The sequence below is a fragment of the Lingula anatina genome, chromosome 9, assembly GCF_051362555.1.
Source record: "Lingula anatina isolate TDL-2025a chromosome 9, LinAna3.0, whole genome shotgun sequence".
Lineage (NCBI taxonomy): Eukaryota > Metazoa > Brachiopoda > Lingulata > Lingulida > Lingulidae > Lingula > Lingula anatina.
Window position 1 is genome coordinate 5,086,399 of NC_141775.1, and position 26,686 is coordinate 5,113,084.

The window sequence follows — 26,686 nt, forward strand, 5'->3', positions numbered from 1 at the left end:
AAGCATTCTGTAAAACATTTACAGATTGGTGCAATGTGGACATTTTAAAATAGAGCCCATTTGTCTTCCTTTGGAAAAGATAAATTGGACAACTGGAAGAAAAATACTTCACAATTTTATTTCCAGTAACTGTGATCACCACGTACTGCCTTAAACCAAATGAACAGTTGTCCAGAATATTTTCTTTTTCCAACTTTTTCACACAACTTTAATAGCGTGGTAAAGCAGCAAACATGCCTGCAATATACTTCATATCCATCCTTTCTTTCAAGTGAGGTCAAAGACATTGAAAACGTTGCAAGGTATTCAGATCCAAGGTCATCAGCTCAAATGTCAAGGTTAGGTCAAGGCCATTGGATCAAATGTCAAGGTCATCATCAGGATCCTCTTCATCAAAGTCGTCTGCCTCATCAGGCTGGTAAAAGATTTTACTGTGGACAGCAGTTCCTTTCTGCAGTATACCATGTTTTCTGAATATGAAATAAAAATTTTAGACCTCTAAAAAAATCACCCACCCTTTTTTTGTCAATTATTTCAACATTTCAACAACACTTTGCAATTTTTATGTCTGTGAGTGAAATATTATTGTAAACTACAACTTTAGACAATATATTTACCTACAAAATAATATCCTACACCAAGTTTTATATTCTCCAGAAAATATTTAACCACCATCTGAGAATGACCTATAATACTCACGTTTCATCATCATGCATATACGGCAGTTTAAGCTGGCTTCTGGCCTCCTTCTCTGCATCAGTTAAACTGAGGTTAAAGGTCAAGTTGGCAGCTGGATCGGCCTGCTAGAGAAAGTGTTGGCAAGGCATTACATTCTACCCAAAGTAGTGCTTTGAAGCACCCTAAATTTCAGGGCACTGACAAAAACTCTACAGCATTCACTAATTTTTTTTTTTTTTTTTTTTTTTTTTTTTTGGGGGGGGGGGGGAAGGGGGGGAGGGTCAACATTAAGACTACATCACATTCTCATATACAGCCTACAGGAGTCTCTGAAATACAATTTTGTCCCAACGGCGTACACTTTCAGTGTCTCTTCTTTAATCAACGGTACTCCCTTAGTCCCTTTTTTTTTTGTTCTTGGGCATTTTATTTTTGACCGTGTTTAGCAATGTTATAGCATTTTAATACTAATTTATTATTAATTTCTTATACTAATTTAACCACTAAAATTTAGTGGTTTAGTGCTAGATTTTTCTTTATTTGACATCAACTTACAGTATCTAGTGCATCCTCTGGTTTCCTTTTTGTAAGCATTATCACAGCTTCCACATCCTGAATGTCAAAATTCTGGGATATGGAAAATCTTTCTTTCTGAAACATGGAAATATAACAGCTCCTTAACAGAAAATATTTAGTCTGTAAATAAAAATAACTTACTTGTATCATATAACCTAAAGACCATGAAAACCCCATTTCATAAAAAGTAGTATCATGTTTTACCTATTTTGAAATATCTACATCTAAAAAAATGATTTTCTCGATAATTTAACCAAAATCTCACTGAATTCACCTTTTTTTAATGCATGATCTTTCTTATATATAAAATTACACATAAAATCCACCTACTGCAAGTTACACGCAGAGCATGTTGTAATACCCAAGACTTTATAGAATTTCAGAATGCCTCCATTACAATAAAAGACTTCTAGCCCCAATTTTTTTTCATCTTAGGCCTCTCAGGAGAAAAAATTCCTGTGCCTCATCATACCACCCATTCTATCCCTCGTCCCCTTAATCCTCAGACACATCACTTACTGATTTCATAATTTTCCCTGACTGTTTTTTGTGTAGTATATCACAAACGGCATAACAGTTTGTCCTGTCAGGGGGCAGCACTGTCACCACTGTGGAAAATACCATTTCTACCAGCCTGGAAGTGGGCTCGTCATGGAGATCTTCATGCAGGAGAGCCATCACCTGGACACTTTCTGAAAAATCAAATTCTGGTCAGTTTTTACAGTCAAAATGCTGACTTCCTAGAGCTCAAATCCTTTCAAGGTGATATTTTGTTTTGGGTGAGAATGCTCTCCCAAAATAATCTGATGACAGAATTTATCATCTAATATCAAATTTATGGCACCAGTGACGTAAAAAATAACAAACTAAAATAACATTAAATTGAAAAAATAATTGTGAAAAATAATGCAAAATGTGACATGAACAATTATCAAATATCAAATGAATGGCAACTTTAATATATCAAATAAAATAACAAATGCAATGAAATAAAGTAAAGTAAAAATAAAAAATAAAAACTGACAGGATCCTAGCTGCCAACCTACCAGCACCAATGACATCCTGGTCCTTCAGTCTGCTGACAACCTGACAAGTGTAAGGTGTCACCCTGTGCAGCAGAAAAGGACTGAGAGAGTCCAGCACTATCAGAACCTTCTTGTCTTTGATCCCCTTCACAGATTCCTTGGCATAAAGCACAAAGTCTTGCTGCAGCTTGTAGCACTCAGGTGTCCCCTCCCAGCCAAGAGGATCTGAGCTGCAGTCATGGTATTGGACACTAAAATAATGTAATATTAATATTCTAATCAACAAGCTGCCATTTTGAAATGCAGAGCAGTTAGAAATTTAAAGATTATTTTATTAATAAATCCATTCCACCTCAAGCAAGTTATCCATTAGCTAGTCATTTGGATTACTGGTTAAGTATGGCTTAAATTCAAGTTGCAGGACTCCAGAAATTGCTTGTGCCAGGCAATTAACACCAAAGGGTATATGGAGCCTTGTGTTAATTATTGAATTGACATTACTAAATATTTAAGCAACTGCAGAAAATTAAATCACAGAAGTAATAAATACATACTTTGCTTGCAAATGGCCCGAGAGGTCCTGGCTTTTTTCATCTGCATTTGGGTCAAAACTGAATATATGCACTTGATCCACCCTTGAACAATGAATACATTCCTGAGTTCAATTATAATGATTTTGATAAATCTGAACAAATTTGAATATCTGTATATAATTTCAGTATTATTAACTGAATTTTATTACTTATGATACACTATTCGACATGTGTCAAAAAGGCGAGATTGAGAAATTATACTTATTAACAAGTTGGCAACCAAAAGAAGGCTGATGCTTTCTGTTTACCTGTTTGACACCTGTATTATCAAAGCTTTCAGTAAACCTCTTCCATATTGTTGAACACTGTCTGAAAATACAAAAAAAAAGTCAAATAAGTTTCCACTGTCATCTGCAGTCTCATGGTACACATCTCTTTTTGTTTCACAGCTATATACCTGAAAATGTTTCCATTGAAACTTAAAATTGTGAAAGCCTCTATGAAAGTCGCCACTCTCAACATTTAATCAGTAAATCCCGATCATAAACACTTACATTTTGGCTCGTATAAATCTAACTCAAAAACCTAAATAAAAATGGTTATTACCTTTGATCAGTATACTGCCTGACTGCTCCCGTCCACTAACAATATTTTCTAACATCTCTTATTTTTATTTACACGCGAACAAAGTTTACAAAAACAAAACCACTGTAAACATCATGACTTCATGGGCGCAGCCATATTGCCTGTGGTGTGGAAGATCCCGGATGTGTCATGGTTGCGCCCATGTGAAATCCTAGCGTGGTATTACTTGTTGCGAATACCTTTTAAAAAGGTAATTTATGTAAGGCTGTGGTATGTTATAACCTTCCAAAAGTCATACGGATAAGTATGCATTGTTTATATATCAATCGATCGTTTTGGATTTTTGACAAGCACCCCATCATCCACGTGCAGTTGACTTTGCCTTGACATTGAATGTAGACTAGTAGGTCTGTGTGTAGTGTAGTCTGAATGCCTAGGGCTAGGTTCTTAGTGAGTCTGAATTTCTAGGTCCATTCTTTTGTGATGAATGAGGGTGATAAAAAGTGAATCCTACCTTTGCAACAATATTACTAGTACTCATATCCTATACACTACTGTGAGTGTCATAGAACTCTATTTTTAATGCTTTAATTGTCTTTTTCAACCAATATACCGGTATTTGACAATGAGTAAATTAATATACAACTTGTTAGCACATTTTTAATAATTTAATAATATACTGGAGTACATTGCTGTAATTGGTTACCACGTTGTTGTTTTTTGAATTACATGTGAGAATGACTGTTAAATATACCTGTAATTTTGGGCAAATTTGCACAGTAGATTACAACCTGATATTTCTAAAAGCTGTGATGTTTGTAATATGTAATGTGATGCACATGTTTTCTGCATATTTTAGGTGGTCCTGTTATGAGCCATTTTAATGGTACCATCTCTGTTGGGAACCCAGCTCACCCTACCGTAAACAGAAGGAATGTGATTGTGCTAATGGTGAAAAACCATATGTTAAGAGTGATGACATTGCCTCTGATAATATGTCATACAGTTTAACACTGAGAGGCAGTTTTACTGCCTGTGTAAGAGGCTACCACCAAACCTCAAAATCATGTAGCTGTTTTCCCATCACAGATATCCATCCTGTCTCACAAAAGACAAAAAGTTCAGTCGCTTCTTTAACAAACTCAGTGCATAAATTATGTTTTAGCTTTACACAGAAAAGGGATCTTAATAGGCGAGCTGGAGCCACTGGATTTAATATCCCAGTTGTACAATTCAGTAGGATAAATGAGAATGGTAAATCTGATGAAAGTGACAATGCAAGTTGCAACATTATTGAAGTTCCAGTGAGACATAACAGTGATAATAACAAAAGCAACAGTCAGTGTAAGTGTTCCCATGTACCAGTGTTGGAAAGCAGTTCATTGAAATATGACAGCAGTTCATCATTTCAAAGAAGAATTTTCAACAGAAAGGAGTGTTTGAATAATTTGCCACCAGGTTTGCCTCTAGGGAAATCAACCATGTTACAAGTAACACCAGGCACGCCAAAAAATTGGTCAGTATTGAGGTTGCACTCTGGAACAGGAACCCAGAGAGGACAATACTCCAGGAAAATCTGTGACAGTGAAAACAACTGCACTTTATACTCACAGCTTGATACATCCACATTGCAACCTAAGGGGTCGTGCAGGAATCGGTCAGTCAGTCATGTTTCAAACTTAACCAAAGATTTTCTACAAGGGCATTTAATTACAACTTCAAAATGGCATGATGTTAAGAGAGGACCTCAAATCCAGTCAACTCAGGGAGGTACTAGGACATCTTTGCATGTCTTTGCCAAAGTATCATACAGCAGTTGGTTGTCATTTCATAACTCTTTGTCTTCCATGGGGCCTGTCTTGGCAAGTGCCCCATCTAGGTACAAGTCGACTTTTAGCCTTGCTTCTAACAACAGGACTATCCTATCAAAGAAACCTTTGATCAGTCATTCAAATAGCAGTATTAAGTCACACAGATGGCCAGCTTGCATGAAAACACAATCTTCCAGACCCATTTTTACCAAAAAAGTGGATGTTTCACTGGAGAACATCTTCAGCTCGGAGAACAAAGTTCGGTCACAGAGGGCACTGAATACCAGTGGTATTGAGGTAAAGGATGAGGAGTGTGCCGCGGTATGTGTATGCGTGCTCAGCTGTGTTAACTGACATTCTGCTCTTTGATTTAGGAGAAGGAGGTGCATTTATATCTCTTTCTCAAACCAAATTGGATAAAATTGTATATATGAAGTAAAAGTGAAAAGATTACTGACAAGATTTTTGATATTCAAACACATCAATTCTTTTTTTCTTTTTTTTTTTTTTTGTGCATCTAAATATTCAATAATACATTACCATTTTGCTGATCAAAAACAATGAAAATCCCCTTAAAAATATAAAACACCAGAGTTGAGAAATAGGCACTGTTGACTTGTCGATTTATATTTATATTTACTAATATTCTCACATACTCTAACTCCTCTAAACAGCCCGCCAAGTCCATCGTCATCCCAATCCACCAGAAGTCGAGGGAGGCAGCGGTGCTGGTGCCCCTGTGTACTGTCAATGGCGTGCCTGCCATACTGTTTACGCTGAGGACCACCAGGATGAACAACCATAGGGGGCAGGTCAGGTGAGGCCATTAGCTTAAAAAAGGCACTTGAATTACACGCTGTGTTCAAAATTAACACTGGACCATATGCCCAGGGCCAACAGCTTTCAGAATGGGCCGAGAAGTTTTCCCATCGGGCCAGCTACTTTTCAAGATGGTTGGATCTTCGGTCCAGCAACTAATTTTCCTCAGAGGCAAACACTGATTTACATAAGTCAATTTTTTGCCACAAAAGACCATCAAATGCCAACATATAGTTTTGGGAAGTATAACTTATAGAAATTCCAAAAAGAGAACATTTTTCTATTACCTGAAAATGATTTTTGAAGAGCTGTGCATTTCTAATTTTCCAGTTTTCCTGGAGGGATGAAAGATGAAGATGATGGCTCCATAGTGGATACTGCAATACGAGAGATGGAGGAGGAACTGGGGATACCATCCAGCACAATAGATGTATGGGGGACACTACCCACTACATCTAGCAAGGTAGGTATACAGGCTTTTAGGTTTCTTTGTTTCAAAGAACTGCGTGTTTGGATGAAAAAAAGGTCTGCTCAAAGTTAAAATTTGTACTGTATCATTTCTCAGGATGGGTCAGTGAAAGAGGTTAAAAAAAAGGATTCCCCTCTGCAAAATTTTAGGCTTCTTGCAAACTGTGCAGCAAATTTGCAAACTTGCCAGAACATTTTTCTTTTTTTTTTTTTTTTTTGCAATCCTGCAAACTCCTTGCTGCATAAGTTTGTAGCAAATTTGCTTCAAATTTTTCGTGTTGCTAAGGGGTGTGCCCCCTTTGGAATTGCTGCATAAAGGCCTGATGTGTTCCGAACAATGACTCGCACACCTTGAAAATTTTTAACTCGAAGACAGGTCACTGGGGAAGAAGGGGGGGGGGGGGGGGGGGGGGGGGGGGGGGGGCGGTCAGATTGCTTATTACTTTTTAAAACAAAATATATGATGTACCATTATATATGGCTTGTATGCATGTATACAATCATGCATCCACCCACGTGCACACTGATTGTGTGAAATTATTCTTTTATCTGCTTTGATATACAAGTATCCTTGTCATTTTTTTCAATCTTTGTAATTGCAAGGAACTAGCAAAGACAATAATGAATGTCTTTTTTTTCTTGTTCTCAGAACGATGGCAGTATTTTGGTCACACCAGTAGTGGCCACTTGTGGAGAAATCACTGAAGACAATCTGATAGTCAATCCTCATGAAGTACGTGTGTTTTAACTTGCATTTGATGATAACATCATGTTAATTCTTTAATGTAATTTCATTTTTTGGTGCTTTTGAAACATTTTTACTTTTTGCAAACTTTTTTTGCAAAGAAATGCACCACAGAAATAATAATGATTGAATACAATTATAACAAGTTAAATATGAAATGTGTTTTTACTCTTAATAATTTTGGACTTTAACATATGTTACTAGCCAATGTTGATTTGGGAAATTAGTTTCATAATTTAAAAAACAATTCTTTTCAGATGAAATGGGTAGTAACTGTGTATTTGTTTTCTTTTCAGGTGGAGGAGATATTCTTTCAATCCATTGAATCACTATGCAACCCTGAAAACCAGGGTTACACCAGGTTCCGTACAGTCATCAAGCCAGTATACCCAAATGGTTACACTTTGCCTGCATTCACAGGGGGAGCACATCGCATATGGGGACTCACTGCCGTAGTTCTACATCAGACCCTGAGGGCCATAGCACCAGGCATTTATAACTATAGGATACTGCATGGGAAAATGTAGCTAGATTATCATGAATAGTTAGGATCTCTTTTTGGTTGAAGTAAATGTTCTTTTTTTCTTTTTTAAATTTATTTTACCATTTTTTTCTTTGATTTATATTAGAATATTAATTTTAAAGATTATCTAGATTTTTGGCTGTCTAGTTTTTATTATTGTAGAGTGAGCCATGCTGTTCCTAGGACTAGACTGATTTTTTGGTTTTATTGAAATACTTTTGTTCATCACTGTTTCTTTCTTTCTTTCTTTCTTTCTTTCTTTCTTTCTTTCTTTCTTTGGGGGGGGGGGGTGGAAGTGGAAGTGTCAAATAATTAGTCCTCTTGATTAGAGCTTGTTCATGACTGTTGTATTTTTTTTCTTAGTGATACTGTACACCTCCACTGGGTAGTAGCAATATGACAGTACTTAATATGAAGCACCATATATTTATTATTTCCATTTCACACTTGAATGCAGTGACTAGACCAAAGCCCTTTTCACATCATAATTAAGGTACACTTTTCTGTTTCTTACCATTTTGAGGGGCTGGACCACTTGAGAACCAGCTAGATGGTTTGAATTGATCACAAATTTTTTTGTTATGTTTCCTAACAAATGTATTGAAAGAAATGTCCAGAATTGCTTTGATTTTCACTTAATGTGATGTACAGTGACACTTCTGGGGAGATTGAATTAGTGAATTCATCTGTTTCATGTATTGGTGCAGGGGCGTAACCAGACCTTTTAAAATTGTACGCACAGATTTTGAAAATTCCCAGGTACGATTATATTCCGTGAAAAATACACTGAATTTGTGGAGAATGATATCATGGTTGGCTCAAAAAATTGTACGCACAGTGCATCCGTGCGTATGCCTGGTTATGCCCCTGCGGTGAATATGGCACAATTTACAAATCAGGATTATCCAAGTGTGTCAAAACCAACAATCAGTGGTAAATTGATTGGTATAGTTTTTGAAATGATGTGAAAAAAAAAAAAAAGATTGTTGAGAGCAAGCGTTCTGACCAATTTACTTGAAAACTTTGGTTGGGGTACTGATATTTGCATTATCAATTTGTTCAAATGTTTTTCTTTTAGGCCTTTCTGTCTTAAATATTATTCCTTATATTCCATGTCTAGATTATTAATATTGACTTTCAGTATTTTTAAGAATTTGCATTAATTTAATCACACAAATTCAGAAGGCCGTAAATATTTTTCTATATTTAAAGTTGAGGGAAATAATTTTAAGTTAGTATTGCCTTATTGAAAGGGGTCAAAGGAAACATTTATAATCACTGACAAATAAGAATTTAATTGAAACAAAGAAAAATATTTTGTTGAAAATATTAGACTTATTATTAAATGTTAAGGTATGTCTTATGTTTTAAACTTTTTCAAGGATATATATGATTTAATTTATAATTCATTTAGTGTTGAATAAAATTATTTCTGCATACGTACAGTTAACTACAAGAGTTTGTGTGTGTGTGTTTGAGTTGAGAGGGATGCGACTATTTTAGGTAGAATTCCTGGATGTTTGGCAAATCCATCTTAACCCGATTATGTACATTCAGATGATTTGTGGGAAAAGAAAAGACTGACAGGTAGAAAACAAAAAACAAAAAAAAAATCAAGATAGAAAATTGAAATTCTGAAATAATTTTCATTAACCCATTTTACTTTTTTAAAGAAAATACGCATTTTTGAAAGGTTAATATACTTAGAAATATATTACATAAATGTAAGAAATAGGAAAACGAGTTCATTTCATATTTTAAAAATGACTTTTATTCACCTGACTTAAGTGATACAATGTCACAGAACAAGGCTTGAATCACAGCTAATAAAATGTGGAGAACCCTACAATTATGCAGCCTCAAATGTAGACTGAAAGCTGCAGAATATGTAATCAATATTGATGTGACACATTTAATATATGATCAATATTGATCTTATATATATTCAATATCACTGCAAGCTGCTGAGCAAATGACAGAGATATCCAGCAGTGACACTGAATGTGCATCAAGATGTTTATTCTACCAACTTTCAAAATCAAATTTTGAGCAAAGGTATAAACCAATATAAGTGTAAATCAGTTTAAGCAATTGTAGAATACATGGTAAAATTTGAGCAAAAGAAATTGTTTCAGTTTGAATATTGAAAGGTGGCTCCATTTTTTTCTGTCATTTGAGCAAAAAGATGGGCCTTCAGACTGAAAAAAACTAAGGGAAACCTTTGTCTCTTGTTGCACTATGTAAACTTGCTGTGGTACTGTAAGCTTACTTGGCTAAGATACTTAATCAGCAGTTGCCATATACTGGCACTCGATGCCTAAATATCACAAAATGTCCACCAGAACAAATATAATAGTGCATAGCAAAAAGTTGAGCACACATAGAATGAAGGTTAATACTGTAAAAGTTTAAAGTCAAATATTTTGTAAGTCTTGATCACTCTCGTATCGTGGTGATTTTTTCTCATAAAATGATGAAATGAGTAAGTTCAATGATAAATGCAGAATAATTCTGTTGGCAAAATATGCTTGTCATGATATATAATACACTTAATCCACTATAAAATGAAAAGATCTGATGGTAATATCAGTCCATATGACATTAAGTGCAATCAATAATTATCCAAGGAGAACAGGAAGACCATATCTCTAACCGAGACAGCCTTTTTTTTTAATCCCTTGGTCTGGTGTGAAATGAACATGGAAATGATAAACTTGCAATTATATTTGATGTTCTCTTTTGATGTACGGATCTCTGTACCTGTTCACCAGAATCTGATTATTCCTTGATCCTAATGTGGAAGAATGAATGCTGTTTCTGTTTAATCTAAACCATCCATGATTCTTCTCTATGATATATATAATTCAAGCTTAATGATGATCGCTTGTCCAAAGCACGATTTTCAATGCAAGTCTCTTTGAAATGGTACCTCTTCAAAAAATGCTGGTATTTTTCAACACCCAGAAATTATGTAATATATATACTATTTCTTCATGTCATGTGCAGTTTCAGATCTGCTACTCTCCATCCCTCCAAAATTACATAGAAACTGCGGCCAAACCCTCCGGCTGCTGCACATAGTGAGAACTCCGTAGGTGTAGGTCTTTGTTTACTTTATTGTTCTTGTGTAGGGACGTAGACAGGTCCCTTGGGTTACCGTAGCGCAGGCGAACGTAGGACTCTTTTGGCATTTGGGTGTGTGAGAGTTGATAGTTTGTGTAATAATCTCCCTTTGTGGCATTGGCTTGTTGCTCCCTCCATTTGTTCTGCAGTGTTTGGTAGAGCCCAAAATTTGTAGCATCACCTGTGAAGAGAAGGTAAAATATATGTTAATGTGATGAGTTTTAATTGCTGCAATATGTATTTCTGGATTAGCTGCATATTAATAGATAAATATGTCTTGAGTTATTTTAAGGGCAATTTAAACAAAAATGTGGCAGCAAAAAAAAAAAAAAAAATGTATATGGTTACAGCTAAGAATAATAACAATAAATAATAATAATAAACATTATTATAAACCTCCAATAATGTGGGTTGTTGAAGCTAACCTTGTAATGGGTAGTCAGTTTTCTCTGGGGCCCAAGCCAGTTTATGTCCATCCCAGTCCCTCAGCTCTGGCAGCTTGTTCCACTCTGGTCTCTCCCTGTTGTTGTAATGCTCATCATACCAGGAGATCATGTTGTTGGAATATTTATTTCCATGATGTGTAAACAGCATCTCTTTGCCCAGACCTTCGTTTTTGAGCATGGCCTGCCTGCGAATGATGACATCTGGCTTTCCTGCCCCTTCATAATTCTTGAAGTCCATGCGATGGGTGCTGTTGTGTTTGTAGTTGCCTTTGTCAAACTGGAAGTGATGAAATGTATAAATAAATTATCTAATTTTCTGCTGATAATTTAGAGAAATAAATACATATAACAATGTAGAAGCTAATAAATAAATAAAAAGCAATAATATGAATTTACTAAGTAAATCACCCTTGAATTGGCCTAAATTAAGTAAAAGAAAAGTTATCTATCCAGCACTGAAATGTTAAGTATTACAATTATTTAATTACATGTAATCTAGCTGTTCATGTTTTTGTTTCATGCAATGTATATATTATGACAGAATAATAAAACTAATTTTGCAAATGTTTCGAAAATGTGACTGAATACGGATTTTGATAATGCAAGTACTTTATTAGTTTTACTTAAAGTTTTAGTACTCCTAGTTTGGCATTAATTATTTTCCTAGATCTAAGTTCTCACCGTGTATCTCTGTTCTGCCCAGTTTCCGATCAAAACTCCATCGGCATATTTCTGCTCGATTCGCCACCCTGGCATGCCCCATTTTAGTGGATCACCGTGCGACATGTTTTATGTATCTGCACCTAGCGTTAATGCGTACAGTAAGTGTCGGCGTCTAGAAGCTAAATGTAGAGTGTTTTCCATGCGCTTCTGTTGTCATTGTACCTAGCAACAGCGTGTGACCTTCACCTGAAATCACTCCGCCGTAAAGCATGACAGCATTTCACCTTGTTCAAGTAGTGTTTTTATTCATATGTTTTACCAAAATACTAAAACTTTTGAAAAAAAATAGTTTTACACAAAATTTTGTCTTTGAAATAGTCTGAGTGTTCATATGTTAAGGAGTTAATTTGTGTTGCGGAAATAATGGCAGTTATGCGTTGTTACTATAATAATGTTGTTGCTACATAGCGTTTGAATGAGAAATAACGATAATCAATTACCATGCAAATATATTAAATCACTATAGTTACTTTTTATCACTAAAATTTAAAAAAATTAATTATAATCGATGCTTATATATTTATAAATTCACAGAAAATCAAAATCAAGAAGCCTCGCTTTCGTAAATAAAAATGGCAGCGCCCATGGTCCGGAATGTGAGCATAACCTTGTCACAAATTTGTCGTAACTGTAGCCTGCTTCAAAGCCGAGCTGCATTATGCATTAAACGATATTCCTCTTCAAAGTCAACTGATTCTGAAAACAGAGGTATGTTAATGAACTGTCGTTCTCTTTGAAAGCAAATTGGTGTGAAGTTCCGGTAATATAGTATTAGTAGTAGGACGTCGTAGGACGGCCTCTATGTACTTGGTCAGTTGAATTCCTATCGAATATTGCAATAAAAAAGAACCGAAAGAGAAAGATTTGTGCCGGAAGTAGGCGTCATATGAGCACAATTTTGAACTTCAAGCTTCTTGACACATCTTCATAACATATATCCCTATTTCTACAAGTATTTTCTGCTCAAAGTGCCAAAAGACAAAAATATTTTCTTACCATGCAGTCAGAAAATCTGCTTCAACTTAGCACTCACTGCTCCACTCCTGTGTACTTCCAGCTAAAAATGACAAGGCGGCTTCATGTCTTACACCATTCGATGCACATGATGCACACTTCCAGCACAATCTTTTCTTTTTAGGTTCCCTTTATTATATTAAAAAAAAGGTCCTCTAATAATCACATTGGTAAGTTAAGTACTGCTACACATTTTTCCTTGGTCTAAGTGCTACGCACTCGATTGAAAACATATTGGTGATGATTGATTTTTGGTATGAGATCTAACCAGTGATGAATTGGCAAAAATGATAGAAATTAGAATGTTTTAATACTTTAGGCATAATAGAATTTCAGTAGCACATATTGTGCCCATTTTATATTGCAGATGCCTCTAAGAAAAATGAAGAAAAGAAAGAAAAAGATGTGTACATGCTTTATGATGAGTTTCCTTTTAAAAATGGACCTACAGGTAAGACTCATATGATTTTTTTTTCTGTCAGAAGATGATAGATCAAATTGTAACAATTTTGGTGTATTTTTATTCAGTGTTTAATTCAGAGTATAAGAAGTTGTTAAACTTGATGCTGATGAGAAAGATATAATTTACTGGAGAGTGCGTAATGCATTAACATTCTTTTAATATTTCTCACCACTAGGTTGGAAAGACAAAGACCCAGGTCCACTTTTTCTTAATCCAAAAGTTTACAACAGCCTAAGAAAGATGACAGGATTTGATTTGGAAAAGCTGTTCCCCCAAAGACCATATCCTAGGCATTTTAAACCAAAGTTCAGGATTGTGTCGGATGAGAAATTACAGAAGGTATACAGAAGTAGAATTGGAACTCTGCTCTAAAAGCTTAAGTAATCATACATATATTTTGTAGATCTTGAAGGCTGACCAATTGAAATGTTGTTGTAAAAAACTCCTTGAAGCCTTTTCTCTTAGTGTACCTTGTCAACATCAAAATTTTCATGCATAATGTTGTACTTTGAATTGCATTCAGGTTTAGCAGCTGTGAGCATCACAAATTGTGTGTATCTATGTGTGGTTTTAGTTTATTTTAATTATTCATTATTCTTTTACAACCCATTAAATTGAAATGTATGTAAATTGTAAATGTTTATAACATGGCATGATTATGTTGCCTTAGAGCTCATACTCACAAACACTCTGCTGGAACTGTTGCTGAGTGCAATCAACTTCAGTGAATGACATGACTTCTTTTGTTTCCACTGTACTCGTGTAATCACCAGCTTTTTTTTTTTTTCTTTCTTTTTTTTTTTTTTTTTTTTTTTTTCTTGTATTCTACTCGGTGCCAGGAGGAGACATATTGGTCTGTTAAACTGATTGTATTCAGCGAGAGTCCCCCATGGTGTCTGATCAATATACGTGTACACGGTGAACTGATGGTGTCTGTTTATGTACCCCTTTACTTAAAATGCCAGAAAGCAGTGTTGCAACACGCAAAATTAGCATGTACAATATATTTTATATATTTCAGTTGGAAGGAGGTAATATGTTCCGTGCACAGCAAAAACTGCAGATGCCTCCTGTAATGCTGCCAAGAACTGAAGAAAGCACTGTCATTTGCCATGACACATGCATTGCTGGGTTGTATAACTCCAAAATGGTGATCACTGATCTTATGGTGAACACGGGCAGCAGGGTGAGATTGTGTTGTTTTGTTTTGTTTTGCAAGTTAGCACCTAATACAGTGGCATTCCATACACTGTGTGTATTGTGACACCTCAAACAATGTCTCAAAATTCTCTCTCTCTCTCTCTCTCTCTCTCTCTCTCTCTCTCTCTCTCTCTCTCTCTCTCTCTCTCTCTCTCTCTCTCTCTCTCTCTCTCTCTCTCTCTCTCTCTCTCTCTCTCTCTCTCTCTCTCTCATTTCATTGTATTAGGTGAGACAGTACACACACACACATGTAATTTGTGACATTGTGGAGAGAGAGAGGAATAAAAAGTATAATGAATGATTACATGGCTACCAAAATGAAAAGGGAATTCTGGTTTATTCATTTTAAATCAAGACTACAAGTGGTTGGCACATTTGTGTTGAGGAGTAAGGATGTGAAGAAGTGCTTTGTAATGTATGTTATTTGTGATATTTACATTATGCGAAATAAGAGCATTCTTAAATAAATTTCATGCCTTTGAAAAAGAAATCGGCATAGATACTCCCACTGGTCAGTGAAAGTAGTAAGTTGAGAATGTGAAGTTTGATAATCAAAACTGCATAGGAAATGATGAAACTCAGATTTTGGAAGTCTTCAATTTACAGTACATGCTTTTTGTAAACCTGAATTTTTAAACATTCCAGGAGCGTATTATAGTTATACGAGAGCCCAATGGTGTTCTCCGAACCCCAACTTTACGAGAGCGTGACAGAATAACACAGGTTTACTTCCCTCGGCCAGGCAGGACCATGATGATGAGCCGCATGTTCTACCCTGAATATATGCAGGTAGGCCAGTCCCTGGCTCTGTTCAGGTGGAGTAATCATTAACTATTCTCTGGTGTGGTAGTCATTGACTATACCCAGATGTGGTAGTCATTGACTTAATGCAGGTAGGCCAGTCCCTGGCTCTGTTCAGGTGCGGTAATCATTAACTTTTCTTACCCTCTACCAGGGCGACTGATAGATTTTTCACAGATATTCACAGTTATGTCTCTCAATAGATAGATGGTCATTTTGGTCTGAAGTCACCCTGGTAGGTCTGGTAGTCATCGACTGCTGCATGTGGTAGTCATTGACTATACAGGTAGTCCAGTCACAGCCATTGTGCAGGTGTGGTAGTCACTGACTGTTCTCAGGTAAGGCAGTCATTGACTTTATGCAGGTGTGGCAGTCAGTTTCAGTTCCTCACATGTATTATTTGTACTTATACATTGATTTTTATCTATTTCATGTCCATTTATTCAGTTATTTTTCTTCTGCTCTGTTTCAACTTATTTCAATGTTTTTGCCCATTTTGAAAATGTATGGTTAACATCAGTAAAGAAAAATGTATGGTAATTCCAGGGTCTTTTAGATAGGGATGAGCACCAATATTTACTGGACAGGGCATGCGTCCAGTTTGAGCCAGATGACCCCCAGTTTATCAGAGTAAGTGACACTAATCTTGATTGTCTCTGACTTTTGTTGCTTGAATAAACACGCTTTTATTAATAATCATTTTAAAATGTTTCCCATGAGAGTTTTTAGTGAGAAAAAAATGTTATGTTAGGTCCCCTTTATTTTACTGTGCTTGGTTCATTTCAGATTTGTCAAGAAGTTTATGACCATTTATATGAAACAAGAAAGTTTGACATTCTTCGCTCAACGCGTCACTTTGGCCCCATGGCTTTCTATTATGCATATTACGATAAGATTGAAAGGCTACTAGTAGACATGATTCAAAGAGAATTGTAAGTTATATTACATTTATAACTTTTACAAATACTGTTTGAATAAATTAACTTTACTTCTTTAGCTAAAGTATCTGTTCTACTGTTGTTATTGTGTGTAGTAAAGTATATTTTTACAAGACTTTTGTAAAAAGAATGAGAGAATTATATTTTAAATCAGGGAAAGTGATGGGTAAATGTGTAAGAGAGAAAGAGAAAAGGAGAGAGAGAGAGAGAGAGAGAGAGAGAGAGAGAGAGAGAGAGAAGAAGAGTGAATGACAACATGAACTACTGCTAAAACTTGTGTAATATTCGTTCCTTGCAGTATTCAGGATGCTGGCAGTTTGGTAAAAGTGTTGAATGAAATCCATCCAGATGCAAAATGTGCGCAGATAGCTATGGACCTGACACCTGGTGCAACTGCTTTAGAACTTGTTAAAGTAAGCACCAAGACTTCCTTACAAAAAAAAAAAAAAAAAACTACATTGGAGTTATTTTACATTTTGAAATTTAAGAAAATTATAAGTATGTATTATAAGTATTCATTCATAGATATTTAAGTTAAATGTTTTAGGATTCAGACTTAAAACATAAAAGTAAAGAGGGAACAGTGAGGATTATTATAATCCTTTATACGATATAGTCAATAATATATATATATATATATATATATATATATATATATATATATATATATATATATATAACACCACCAGAATTAGATGTAACACCACTAAAATAAATAGTTTTTATATGTAAAAAGTCCAGTTTATATTTCAACAATTTTCCTTTAATAGCTAAGGTAAAAAAATTAAACCTGATTTCAAGTTCTGTGTTTGGGTTTTTGGGTTACTCGTGAAAAATTGCCCAAATTGCTTATGTTTTTAAGGATAGACAGTTCAGTGTTTGTGTGTATATAGTCAAACATCAACTTCTGATTTTTCATTTTTCTCTTTCTATCTAGGCTTACCTGGAAGCTAATTCAGAGCATAAACTTTTGGCTAAGGCTGTAGAAGATTATGAAAAATTGCTAGAACACAGACAAAAAGAAAGTGAAAGACGTGAAAGAGGTTTGAAAGGCCGATAGAAGGTACAACCACAAGGAACGGGCTGCAAACTGAGGAAAAAAAGGCTAAATAGTATGGACATGCTATGTATTGATTTAGTGAAAAGTTACGTATCCAGAAATTTCAACAAACCAATGTGATGGGTCCCAGAATTAATTGAATGTTTTGGATTTATTTAAAGATGCATTTGAAGTCACTTTTTTGCCACAAAAGCCGACCAGATGCCACCATATGGAGAAATGCCAAGGAACGTATTTTTTATAACCTGAATATTGTCTTTAAACAGTCTTTCTGCTTGCTTTCTGCTCTGTTTATAAACAGGCAGATATAAAGGTCAAATTTACAACCAAAAATTTGAGAAAGATTAATAGGTCAATTTTAACATTATACCGATTCTGTATATATTCTAATCACTGTGCATTACACAGATGCACTTAAACAACATGTTGCTGTAAATAAAATTGAAAATATGAACTTCTTACTTTAGACTTTTTACTATATTTGCCTTTCAGTTACTCATCAAAATGCCAGTTCAGTTGATGGCAGTCGGTGCTGGTTGCAACGCAGTCTGTTTTTGTGTTTAGATAAGAGTTTGACATCCAAGACATGTTACTACATTTAATGCAACTTTTGATTCTCAATTTAAATATTAAAAAGAAATAGGCAAAGAACTTTGCAAATGCAGGAAAAAGTAAAGAATTCGTTTTTCTCAAATGATCATTGGTTTCGTTACGTCGCAGTGCCACAAGCTGTAGTGGATGCTGTGGATGGCCTACTACACATTTGAGTGGATTATTTGTACTCTTCCACTGGCATTCATCCATTCTGGGTGCGCCCATAGCGATCAAATATGGCGACCCACTTGAAAGCTTTTCGCATAATCCCCTAATAGACACTGTATAAATGCCCCGCGGGGATTGTGCGGTAAGGTTTCAAGTGGGTCAGCAATATTTGATCTGCGTATGTGTTAGTTGTGAGTACGGCCTATGACTTAAAGAAAAATAGGAGCCTTCTAATGAACAGTTGCCTCCTGCAGCCTACGGTCCTGTAAAAAAAAAATCGCAAACGCCAGAAAAGAAAGGGAATAGTCTGTTTCATTAATTTTGGTACGTCTACCAGGTGTACTTGATTCAAACTTAAAAGCCAAGTCTCTACCAGGCGAGTCTTGATTTTACAAAGAAGACATCCAGCCCATTCCCCTCCCGTTTTTGAACGTCCTTCATGGTCTTATCTTCAGGCAGTATTCCCATTTCTCTGTACAACCCCGTCGAACGAAAAAAGTCACGTATTTCATTCAGCTTTTTCAAACTCCCCTCTTCGTCGATCTTAATGTTGTCGGATAACCTGTACTCAACGGAAATCACCCGGATGTCCAACTCCCGAAAGGGAATCATTTTGAGTATCTCGAGCTCTGGACCCTCAACGTCCAATGAGAAATAATCGATGATCTTTCTCCTCATTGCCAACATCAAGGAGTAAAAAGGAAAACACTGAACCCGCTGGGTTTTAACTGCTTTGTTTCTTTGGATAATCCGTTCGTGGGCTGAGTCGAATTTTTTATCCAGTCCGCCGAAGAGGCCCATGGGTTTGAAGTCCACTTTCTGCGTGCGGTTGGTGACGCCCAGACAAGAATTGATCTTGTACGCTTTGCGATGGCGACGATAGATCTCTTGCATGTAATCTGGATTCGCTTCTATCAGCAGTCCCGTCCAGCCTATAAAAAGAAGAAAATGGAAATACAAAAATTTGAAAACATTTTTCTTGAATTTTTTACCGCTCATTTTATTATGATCGTTTTATTTGCGTAGGAGGAGGCACAGTTTTGGTCATTTCTAATTTCAGTTTAACCAAGTGGGTTCCGTATCGATCACTCTGAGAGTAAAGTGGACAGTGTTGACGAAATTAAAGAAAAAATATATAGAAAATTTGGTTTTGTGTACACGATATCTTTAGATGAGACATGTGCGGATTTTACACTGAAAAATTTTCCAAAACAACTTCCAAATCAGTTATACTGGATTCCGAATGTATTACTCCAATGTCACCTAAGATATCTTTACACAGTTGCAGAGAGGCCAAGCGCTGCGCAGGGAGAATGACATTCGTACCAGGCTGCGCTGATTTTGTTTAATTAATACAGAAACCGGTGTGAATATTGTTGAGTACCATCGAGTTCCCGCGTCCATTAAAGGCGCACGCCCGCAGCACAATGAGAACATTGCCTTCCAGCATATTTCAACACATCATATTGAGAGTTCATAATGCAGAACCTCAATAGTTTCCCTTAAGCTACCCTCAGTATAGCGAGACTTTGCTGCATTTGGACAGAAAAATGAAACTCGCGGAAGCCATGCCAGTGCGTTTAAGCAACATCCATCAAAAGATGATGCGTAAGATGAAATCATTGACTTTCTGTAAAAAATAACCCCTGGCTTGCAGCCTTACTACTCGTCAAACTAGTGTTTCTACATAGCTTGTGATCTTCATCTGGTTTCGATAGGAAAATCATCTTTTCGCATATCTTCATGTTCAGTGCAATGTACAAGATTGGATATATTTTCTCAGATTCCCCGTGTGAGATTCCAATCACGGACTGCTTTATTTACATGTTATAATTTGAATATTAATCAAATGCACAAAAGCGGCGCAGGTGCAATAAAAAGGGGCTTGACCTTTGCTGTAAGTGGTGGATACACTCATAAACTACTCACAATATTCACATATTCTTTGAAGGAAACTGGTTAATATATAAATATACCTCTGTAGCGCTCAAAGTACAGCGTGTTTGAAAAAGTCTCTCCGTCAGCGGCTCCACACTCCACAAAAAACCCGCCGCGTTTTCCCAACAACAATTTGTCTACGAAGCCAGACTGCCCAAACTGAGAGTAGTCCAAGGGGTCCAGAACGTGGTTATTTCCCCCCTTATCGCTGTCTAACTGGTACGGCAAGCGCGACGGTCCTACGAGCCATTTTTCCCTTATTAATTTCAACAGGCGCGGGTTGTCCATTTCGGTTTCCCCGTTTAAGAGTTCATCGATGTCGTCCTCTGAAAAATAGTTCTCTTTCTCTTGGACTTCCGTTAGTTTGTTTCTGGGTGCTTCCCCTCTTGTTTTGGGGGCAAAATGCATGTATGTATATACTATTACAATGACTACAAGTATCGCTGTAATTTTTCCGTAGCGAAGACTTCTATTACACTTGTAAAGCATGTTTTGTTATAACGTCCTGTCTCTAAGCCTTAGCCAGTCGTGAGCTACGGTAGATATATTGGGGTGCAAATTGGCTTCTAACGGTAATTTCTCCGATATTTTTTATGCGGAGCTGATCCTCAGGCAAAACATAAACCAAATAGGATATAAACTACATCTAGATCTATACAAATAATGAATGTCAAATATGCAATGAATATATGGATACTTCAGACACCTTTGTTTTATCAGGATTTTCATGTAGTGTGGAACGGGATATGCTGGGGGGGGGGGGGGGGCATTTTTGGTGGGGATACCAACTTACGACATCCTCAAAACTTAGGCCTATTGCCTGGGAACTGACCATGCATTTATGAATTATTTCATGGTTTTACCAATTATAATACATTCATTAATTTCAACGTAGTTAATGAAAACCTATTTTCGAAAATGTTTAAATATCCAATATTATCATTTCATATTATCATATTATAAGTGCACCATTCAACTTAAAGTTTTGAATATTTGTTATTTTAGGCCTACATATAAAATTTTGATCAACTTTGTTTTATTCGACTTCATTTTTCCTTCCTTTCTAAAAGTAGGCTAAACAAAGAAAAATATAGGTGATTTTGGTAGTCTAAGTATACACGTAGAACCTATAATAGAGCGATAAAAATCGGCTGACTAATCAACTAATCAATTGATGTTGTCTGCTCACGCATTTAGGACTAAATTAATTAATTAAAATTGTTGTAAAACATCCAATCCAAGAACTGGTTGAGCAATATAATTCGTGAGTAGGACTAAATTAATTAATTAAAATTGGTGTAAAACATCAAATCCAAGTACTGGTCGAGCAATATGATTCGGGAGTAGGACGGGAGTAGGAGAAATATTGCTTTTTTTTTTTTTTTCGAGGAAAATTCAATTTGGGCTCGAAAATCCCACATAGGATAACTTGATCTGATGTCTTTAGTTACATGTTCTCAGCTCTTTTTCCCCTGTCTTATTTGCTTTCATACTTTGATTAAGTTTGAGATAAGAATTACCCCAATGACAAAAATGCAACATCTATGATCTGCTTGACCATAATCAGTTACCATTAATTTTGCTATATCGTGACCTTGACCGACCTAGATTCGCGACCTCGCCATTGTTACTCCAAAAGTGGCACTGTTAGTGCTTTTAGACCTCGCATAGCTATATTTAACATCACTCAAAATAATTTGCTCTAGAATTGAGTCAAACGTCCAATGACGGTCAAAATGGCAGACGACAACTTCATTCCGATTATAACTACGGCAATTAATAGGAAGAAGCGTTTAACCCGCCTAATTCAGGTCCTTGGTGGCGGGGACAGCCCGCTTGAGGCCTTCGAGCTCGCGCTGGGGAGAGACTACAGGCTTTTCAGGAAAGTCATTAACAACGTGTATACCATGTGCGAGATGATGGACGAGTTTGCCTTTGGCAAGGTAGGGACAGAGACGGTAGACGGACGGCAAGTGACGGGAATGGGGTAATGAATGGGAGAGGCGCACGCGTTTTATGAAGGGAGAGGGGATGTGAAGCGGATTGCAAGTACCAGCTAAGAAGGGATGGTGAAAGCTTACTAGTAAAAGCTAGGGGATGGGGTGGGAAGAGGAGATGGGGGGGGGGGGGGAGTCAAAGATCTATATCAATTAGAGTGTAATACCATATTGAAAATGTTTCATTGAACAACTGATGCCAATGCATACAGGGTAGTAAGACTAGGTGCAATTACTAGTATATAAAGATATTTACTTTGGGTTTGGTCAGTATGTTATTTTGCAACCTTCAGAAAAGTGATATTGACCTTCGCTAAATCTCAATTGATGTTTTATACAAGGTCTGTAATAGAATTTCTCCTGACTTTCATAAAAAAGTGATATATTGACCCAGGCATAAACATTTTTATCTTCTCAGAGGGTGGCAGACCTACATAAGATAGACATGTTAAAGCTGATGTGGGATTGCAACATTTGGGGGTTCCTGCAACGTCTTCTCAGCTTACCTGTCCTGCAGGCTAAAGACACATCGGCAGAGAAGGACCGAGAGGAGGAAAAGAACCCCTGGTTGCCGTGGAAATCTGTGTATTTTAGCTCCTTAAACGTGCTGTCTCATCTCACAGCCACTCTTTGTTCTCACAACAACGACATGATTAAAACGATAGTGGACACTGATATCATAGAACTGGTGATGAACAAGTTTCTTACAGGTGGGTATATTTGGGTACAGTTGCAGGCCCGTAGCCAGGGGGGGTTCGGGGGGTTCGATAGGAACCACCCTTTTTGCTGGGAAAAGGTCCACTCTGGGTAAAATTTGACCTATGTACTTGTACTTTCATGGTAAAAGGTCCACTTTTTCAGAAAACACCCCCTCCCCCCGCCCCCTCTGAAATTGCTGGCTACGGGCCAGAGTTGGGTACAATTATAATTTAGAATATATTGAGAAATATAGTACTTATATTTGAAATGTGAACAATTCTTTATGTTATAAGTTATAAGGGGGATTTAAATTAAATGTTTTCAGTAATCTGGTAGTAGTAGTAGTAGATTTTTTTAACAATTCTAAAGATTTTCTTCAGTGAGAGCAGATGCCTGTATAGTATATTTGTCAAATTGCTTTAAAATTTATTTTGAATTCTGTTGATTTGACTCAAAAAATCTGAAAAGAAAAGATTTTCAAACTAGTAGCCCAGTGTACATCTAGTTCAGATAATTAATAATGTTAAGCATATGTTATTACAATCTGCTGGTAGCATATAATTATTATCAGGCCCGTAGCCAGGGGGGGGTTCGGGGGGTTCGAAAGAACCGCCCCTTTTGCTGGGAAAAGGTCCTCTCTGGGTAAAATTTGATCTAGGTACATGAAGTTTTCATGGGAAAAGGTCCACTTTTTCAGAAAACGAACCCCCCTTTTGAAATTGCTGGCTACGGGCCTGATTATGGTATTTTGATTGTTAAGGTGTAGTGATTCTAAGATGTGTTTGATCCTGTATATTTCTTCTTCTAGGGGACTTCTGTGTCCTTGCCTCCTGCGCTGCACTTCCCTTAATTCGTTTCCTGACCGAGCAATCCCAGGAAGCACGTGAACGTTTCTCGTTTCAAAGCGGTATAGAAAAACTGACCAGATTCCTCCACAAGGATGACTGGACTAAGGAAGTGGTGGCGTGGTACCACAGAGGGCTGGAGGAATGGGAAGAGAGGGCCGTACTGTCACGCCCCGGAGGACTGTGTCTTGTCACCTTTATGCCATTTTTCCCGAAACAGGACCCCAAAGCAAATGTGGAGGAGAAAATGAGAATGCGGTATATTGTGTCATGGGGAAGAGTGACCCAGGAAAGAGCTGCGGACATTTGTTATCATGTAGGTTTCTATCTATCTGGGCTAATTGTGTCATGCAATAGTGCAGTACTGAGATTTTTCCGACTGTCAGTGGAATCCCAACTATGTGTGAGGCAAAAATTCTTCTTACCCTGTGCATGGGTTGTATCTGTTGGACTAAAGGTGGCACATGTTAAATAACAGGCTTAGCCTGTGGCGACAGAACCTAAAACAACAGTCAGAAGGTACTAAAACGAAATAATCAATAAATTTTATAAACAGAAACACATGTGAAAGTTTTCAGGATTATGTCCTATTTCAATATTTTCAGTCTACCAATGTTTTTTTTTTTTTGAAATTTTAAGCTATGTTTTCAGGATTTTTACAATTTTCATCCATGGAAACATGACTCGTGTTCTCTTTTTTTCTTTTCCAGCTTGGTCAAACCAATGACCGTTTCCGCCTGTTGATAATGAAGAATGGCAAGTTGTTAAGAGTGAGTGGACAATGGACAGTAATAGTTTGTCTGTACAACCAATCAAATCCTGGGTCTTAATTGTTGATTAATATTTTATTATTTGCATATTATTAAAATAATAATATATTAATAAATAATAATAATAATATTTTGGTGATATTTCAGTCTGTGTTGCGATGGTATCGAACCCCAGCAATTGTTCCTGATGATGTGGACTTGTTGTGGAAGGTTGCCAAGGCGATGAGTGCCCTAGCAACCACAGAGGAGATTGCCCTGAAACTAATAAATGACTACAAATTGTTGAGACATTTAGAAGTACTTGGTAAGTGGAGACATCAGGATTTGTGTGTGTGCACGTATAGATAATCTTAATTTGTCAGAGTTGGTGACCCTGGTGTAACACCTTATTGCTGCTGTTAGGATATTTATTTATTTATTTTTTTTTTTCAAATACAGCTTGATGAACAAAAAAGATATCAGGATTCAGAAAAATTGATTGATCATTTAGAGACACAGATCTTTTGTCACTAACTGTTGACAGTTTCCACTTATCGACTAGGGTCCTTTTTAGATAGTGTTATACATAGCAACAGTCAGTTTGCACTGGTACGCTTTGAGTGTTTGACAGCCTGGCTATTACATAGGAGAGAGTCATCTAAACAGAGCCCTCCCAGTGCTTGACATGACTTTTTATTAAAGTTTTTATCATTTATATAATTAAACAGCAAAACCCTGTGATGCTTAATTGCATGGTAGCACCTCTCAAAGTTAACTGATACAGTCTGCAGGGCTAACAGTAACTTCTCAATACATGTATGAGAAAGGCCTGTGAATCTAGTTGAAAAGAGCCTATGAATTGATATGAAAAGGGCCTGTGAATCTATATGAAAAAGGGCCTTTAAATCTATGTAAAAGGGTCTGTAAATCTATATGTAAAGAGCCTGTGAATCTATATGTAAAGGGCTTGTAAGGCTATTTGTCAGGTATTATTGAAGACTCAATGAAGTAATCATTTACCCCAGAAATGATGTACAATGTCCATTCCAGTGTACTGTCCGTCAGGGGAGATCCTCCAAAATGTCCTGCAGTGTGTGCTGAGTATTGTGATGCACAGAGGAAAGGGGAGGACTAAGATTGCTGAAAACGAGGTGATCTCTCTCTCTCTCTCTCTCTCTCTCTCTCTCTCTCTCATCTAGGTAAATTTAGATTTTCTGTTCAATGGCAATATACTACAGAAGTAATATAATTACATTGAATGTATAAAAATGCCAAGAGGGATGTTTACTGAATGATGTTTTATAATGTTGTGTTTATACTTTCAGGCGATTTTAAAAGCTGTCATTTCTTATTGTGGATCTTTTGAGAAAAAGGTACAAAATATTGATAAAATTACTTCACAAAATATACTTTAGTTAGATGAAAAGCAATAAGAAATGAACTTTATAAGAAATATACCACAAGGAAATTAAATTTTCAAGATATTGAGTGGAAGATAATTAGATTAATAAGAAATTAAAATGATTTGATGCCAGAAAATGCATGTTACGCTGTGTAACACATACAGAAATTGTATTGGTGAAGATGGACACAACGTCATTGTGCTGTCTCACCTAACAGAATGTGCCTTGATCAGTTGTGATTATAATTTTATTTTATTATTTATTGTGTAGTTTTCATCAAGTGAAGATAAATTATATGAAAGAATGAATGATGAGAATAAAAAGGCGCGACATAAGGAGATCAATTAAACAAATAGGATAATGATAATAATTATTGTAAGTCACTGACTGATAAAAGTTTGGATATATATTTGCAGATGATGTTTGAAAATTTAAATCTCTGTATTTTCTTTCAGCTTGTTGTCCCCAGTTTAGCCATCATGCAACATCTGACCGAAGGTCAGACAGGGCTGAATATTCTAAAGGCAGGATTTGGACTCAAAGAAATAGTCCTCATCAATGACTACCATGACTCTGTGAGTAAACAGTCTTCTCTTTCCTTTCTCTTTGTATTTTAGGTGCAATTTGTTAAAAACTTGATTATCATGGATAAATGTTTGCAGGATTATGCAAGATTTCAGGATTTTCAGTCTTCTTCTTGATCTATTTTTTCGTATGTTCAAAACGTGGTGAGAAATTGCGAGCCACATTTTCAGGATTTTC

The 26,686-nt window shown here is 36.4% G+C and overlaps 6 protein-coding genes across 9 annotated transcripts in view; 3 read left to right on the plus strand and 3 right to left on the minus strand.

The window, feature by feature from the left end:
- Positions 1-99: 99 nt before the first annotated feature.
- LOC106159358 (elongator complex protein 5) lies at positions 100-3,589 on the minus strand. 2 transcript variants are annotated; one of them, XM_013535629.3, is made up of 8 exons: positions 3,419-3,589; positions 3,121-3,181; positions 2,834-2,914; positions 2,301-2,530; positions 1,774-1,946; positions 1,234-1,329; positions 700-800; positions 100-470 (listed from the first exon to the last, which is right to left on the minus strand). In XM_013535629.3, exons 1-8 carry the CDS (start codon positions 3,471-3,473, stop codon positions 359-361), a joined length of 909 nt encoding a protein of 302 aa, XP_013391083.2. In that variant the 5' UTR covers positions 3,474-3,589; the 3' UTR covers positions 100-358. The 2 variants fall into 2 exon arrangements, with proteins under 2 accessions (XP_013391083.2, XP_013391082.2); XM_013535628.3 differs by having other exon boundaries at positions 700-803.
- On the plus strand, positions 3,507-9,213 carry LOC106169237 (uncharacterized). Of its 3 annotated transcripts, none has more exons than XM_086995650.1 (6): positions 3,507-3,647; positions 4,257-5,529; positions 5,883-6,025; positions 6,358-6,490; positions 7,145-7,228; positions 7,537-9,213. In XM_086995650.1, the coding sequence occupies exons 2-6, from the start codon at positions 4,393-4,395 to the stop codon at positions 7,765-7,767; spliced, it is 1,728 nt and encodes a 575-aa protein (XP_086851776.1). In that variant the 5' UTR covers positions 3,507-3,647; positions 4,257-4,392; the 3' UTR covers positions 7,768-9,213. The 3 variants fall into 3 exon arrangements, with proteins under 3 accessions (XP_086851776.1, XP_086851778.1, XP_086851777.1); XM_086995652.1 differs by having other exon boundaries at positions 4,257-5,505; XM_086995651.1 differs by lacking the exon at positions 3,507-3,647 and adding an exon at positions 3,837-3,953.
- Positions 9,214-9,511: 298 nt separating this feature from the next.
- LOC106169225 (cilia- and flagella-associated protein 107) lies at positions 9,512-12,240 on the minus strand. The gene is made up of 3 exons (XM_013548629.2): positions 12,014-12,240; positions 11,312-11,609; positions 9,512-11,067 (listed from the first exon to the last, which is right to left on the minus strand). The coding sequence occupies exons 1-3, from the start codon at positions 12,116-12,118 to the stop codon at positions 10,802-10,804; spliced, it is 669 nt and encodes a 222-aa protein (XP_013404083.2). The 5' UTR covers positions 12,119-12,240; the 3' UTR covers positions 9,512-10,801.
- A 359-nt stretch (positions 12,241-12,599) lies between these two features.
- On the plus strand, positions 12,600-17,985 carry LOC106169242 (small ribosomal subunit protein mS22). Its single transcript, XM_013548647.2, has 9 exons — positions 12,600-12,763; positions 13,437-13,520; positions 13,708-13,871; positions 14,554-14,718; positions 15,378-15,521; positions 16,080-16,163; positions 16,320-16,465; positions 16,770-16,884; positions 17,409-17,985. The coding sequence occupies exons 1-9, from the start codon at positions 12,628-12,630 to the stop codon at positions 17,529-17,531; spliced, it is 1,161 nt and encodes a 386-aa protein (XP_013404101.2). The 5' UTR covers positions 12,600-12,627; the 3' UTR covers positions 17,532-17,985.
- Position 17,986: 1 nt separating this feature from the next.
- On the minus strand, positions 17,987-20,745 carry LOC147759814 (uncharacterized). The gene is made up of 2 exons (XM_086995828.1): positions 20,270-20,745; positions 17,987-19,225 (listed from the first exon to the last, which is right to left on the minus strand). The coding sequence occupies exons 1-2, from the start codon at positions 20,718-20,720 to the stop codon at positions 18,663-18,665; spliced, it is 1,014 nt and encodes a 337-aa protein (XP_086851954.1). The 5' UTR covers positions 20,721-20,745; the 3' UTR covers positions 17,987-18,662.
- A 1,076-nt stretch (positions 20,746-21,821) lies between these two features.
- The window catches only part of LOC106169247 (uncharacterized), a 31,467-nt gene continuing 26,602 nt past the window's right edge, over positions 21,822-26,686 (plus strand). Inside the window, exons 1-8 of the mRNA XM_086995036.1 lie at positions 21,822-22,174; positions 22,647-22,938; positions 23,736-24,088; positions 24,483-24,542; positions 24,690-24,846; positions 25,572-25,672; positions 25,847-25,894; positions 26,380-26,499. Of these exons, the coding sequence (XP_086851162.1) occupies positions 21,956-22,174; positions 22,647-22,938; positions 23,736-24,088; positions 24,483-24,542; positions 24,690-24,846; positions 25,572-25,672; positions 25,847-25,894; positions 26,380-26,499 (1,350 nt within the window). The 5' untranslated portion in view covers positions 21,822-21,955. The remainder of the gene's footprint in view (positions 22,175-22,646; positions 22,939-23,735; positions 24,089-24,482; positions 24,543-24,689; positions 24,847-25,571; positions 25,673-25,846; positions 25,895-26,379; positions 26,500-26,686) is intronic.

What these genes read in the sequence shown, in the direction of transcription:
- LOC106159358 (XM_013535628.3), bottom strand. Translation starts at nt 3,473, where the DNA reads ATGTTAGAAAATATTGTTAGTGGACGGGAGCAGTCAGGCAGTATACTG. An exon ending in TCGGGCCATTTGCAAGCAAA is followed by an intron (nt 2,531 to 2,833) that starts GTATGTATTTAT and finishes ACATTATTTTAG; the next exon opens with TGTCCAATACCATGACTGCA. An exon ending in CAGGGAAAATTATGAAATCA is followed by an intron (nt 1,330 to 1,773) that starts GTAAGTGATGTG and finishes TCCATGTTTCAG; the next exon opens with AAAGAAAGATTTTCCATATC.
- LOC106169237 (XM_086995650.1), top strand. Translation starts at nt 4,393, where the DNA reads ATGTCATACAGTTTAACACTGAGAGGCAGTTTTACTGCCTGTGTAAGA. An exon ending in AGGATGAGGAGTGTGCCGCG is followed by an intron (nt 5,530 to 5,882) that starts GTATGTGTATGC and finishes TCCTCTAAACAG; the next exon opens with CCCGCCAAGTCCATCGTCAT. An exon ending in AACCATAGGGGGCAGGTCAG is followed by an intron (nt 6,026 to 6,357) that starts GTGAGGCCATTA and finishes CTAATTTTCCAG; the next exon opens with TTTTCCTGGAGGGATGAAAG.
- LOC106169225 (XM_013548629.2), bottom strand. Translation starts at nt 12,118, where the DNA reads ATGTCGCACGGTGATCCACTAAAATGGGGCATGCCAGGGTGGCGAATC. An exon ending in GGGCAGAACAGAGATACACG is followed by an intron (nt 11,610 to 12,013) that starts GTGAGAACTTAG and finishes CATCACTTCCAG; the next exon opens with TTTGACAAAGGCAACTACAA. An exon ending in AACTGACTACCCATTACAAG is followed by an intron (nt 11,068 to 11,311) that starts GTTAGCTTCAAC and finishes TTCTCTTCACAG; the next exon opens with GTGATGCTACAAATTTTGGG.
- LOC106169242 (XM_013548647.2), top strand. Translation starts at nt 12,628, where the DNA reads ATGGCAGCGCCCATGGTCCGGAATGTGAGCATAACCTTGTCACAAATT. An exon ending in AACTGATTCTGAAAACAGAG is followed by an intron (nt 12,764 to 13,436) that starts GTATGTTAATGA and finishes TTTATATTGCAG; the next exon opens with ATGCCTCTAAGAAAAATGAA. An exon ending in ATGACCCCCAGTTTATCAGA is followed by an intron (nt 16,164 to 16,319) that starts GTAAGTGACACT and finishes GGTTCATTTCAG; the next exon opens with ATTTGTCAAGAAGTTTATGA.
- LOC147759814 (XM_086995828.1), bottom strand. Translation starts at nt 20,720, where the DNA reads ATGCTTTACAAGTGTAATAGAAGTCTTCGCTACGGAAAAATTACAGCG. An exon ending in GTACTTTGAGCGCTACAGAG is followed by an intron (nt 19,226 to 20,269) that starts GTATATTTATAT and finishes TTCTTTTTATAG; the next exon opens with GCTGGACGGGACTGCTGATA.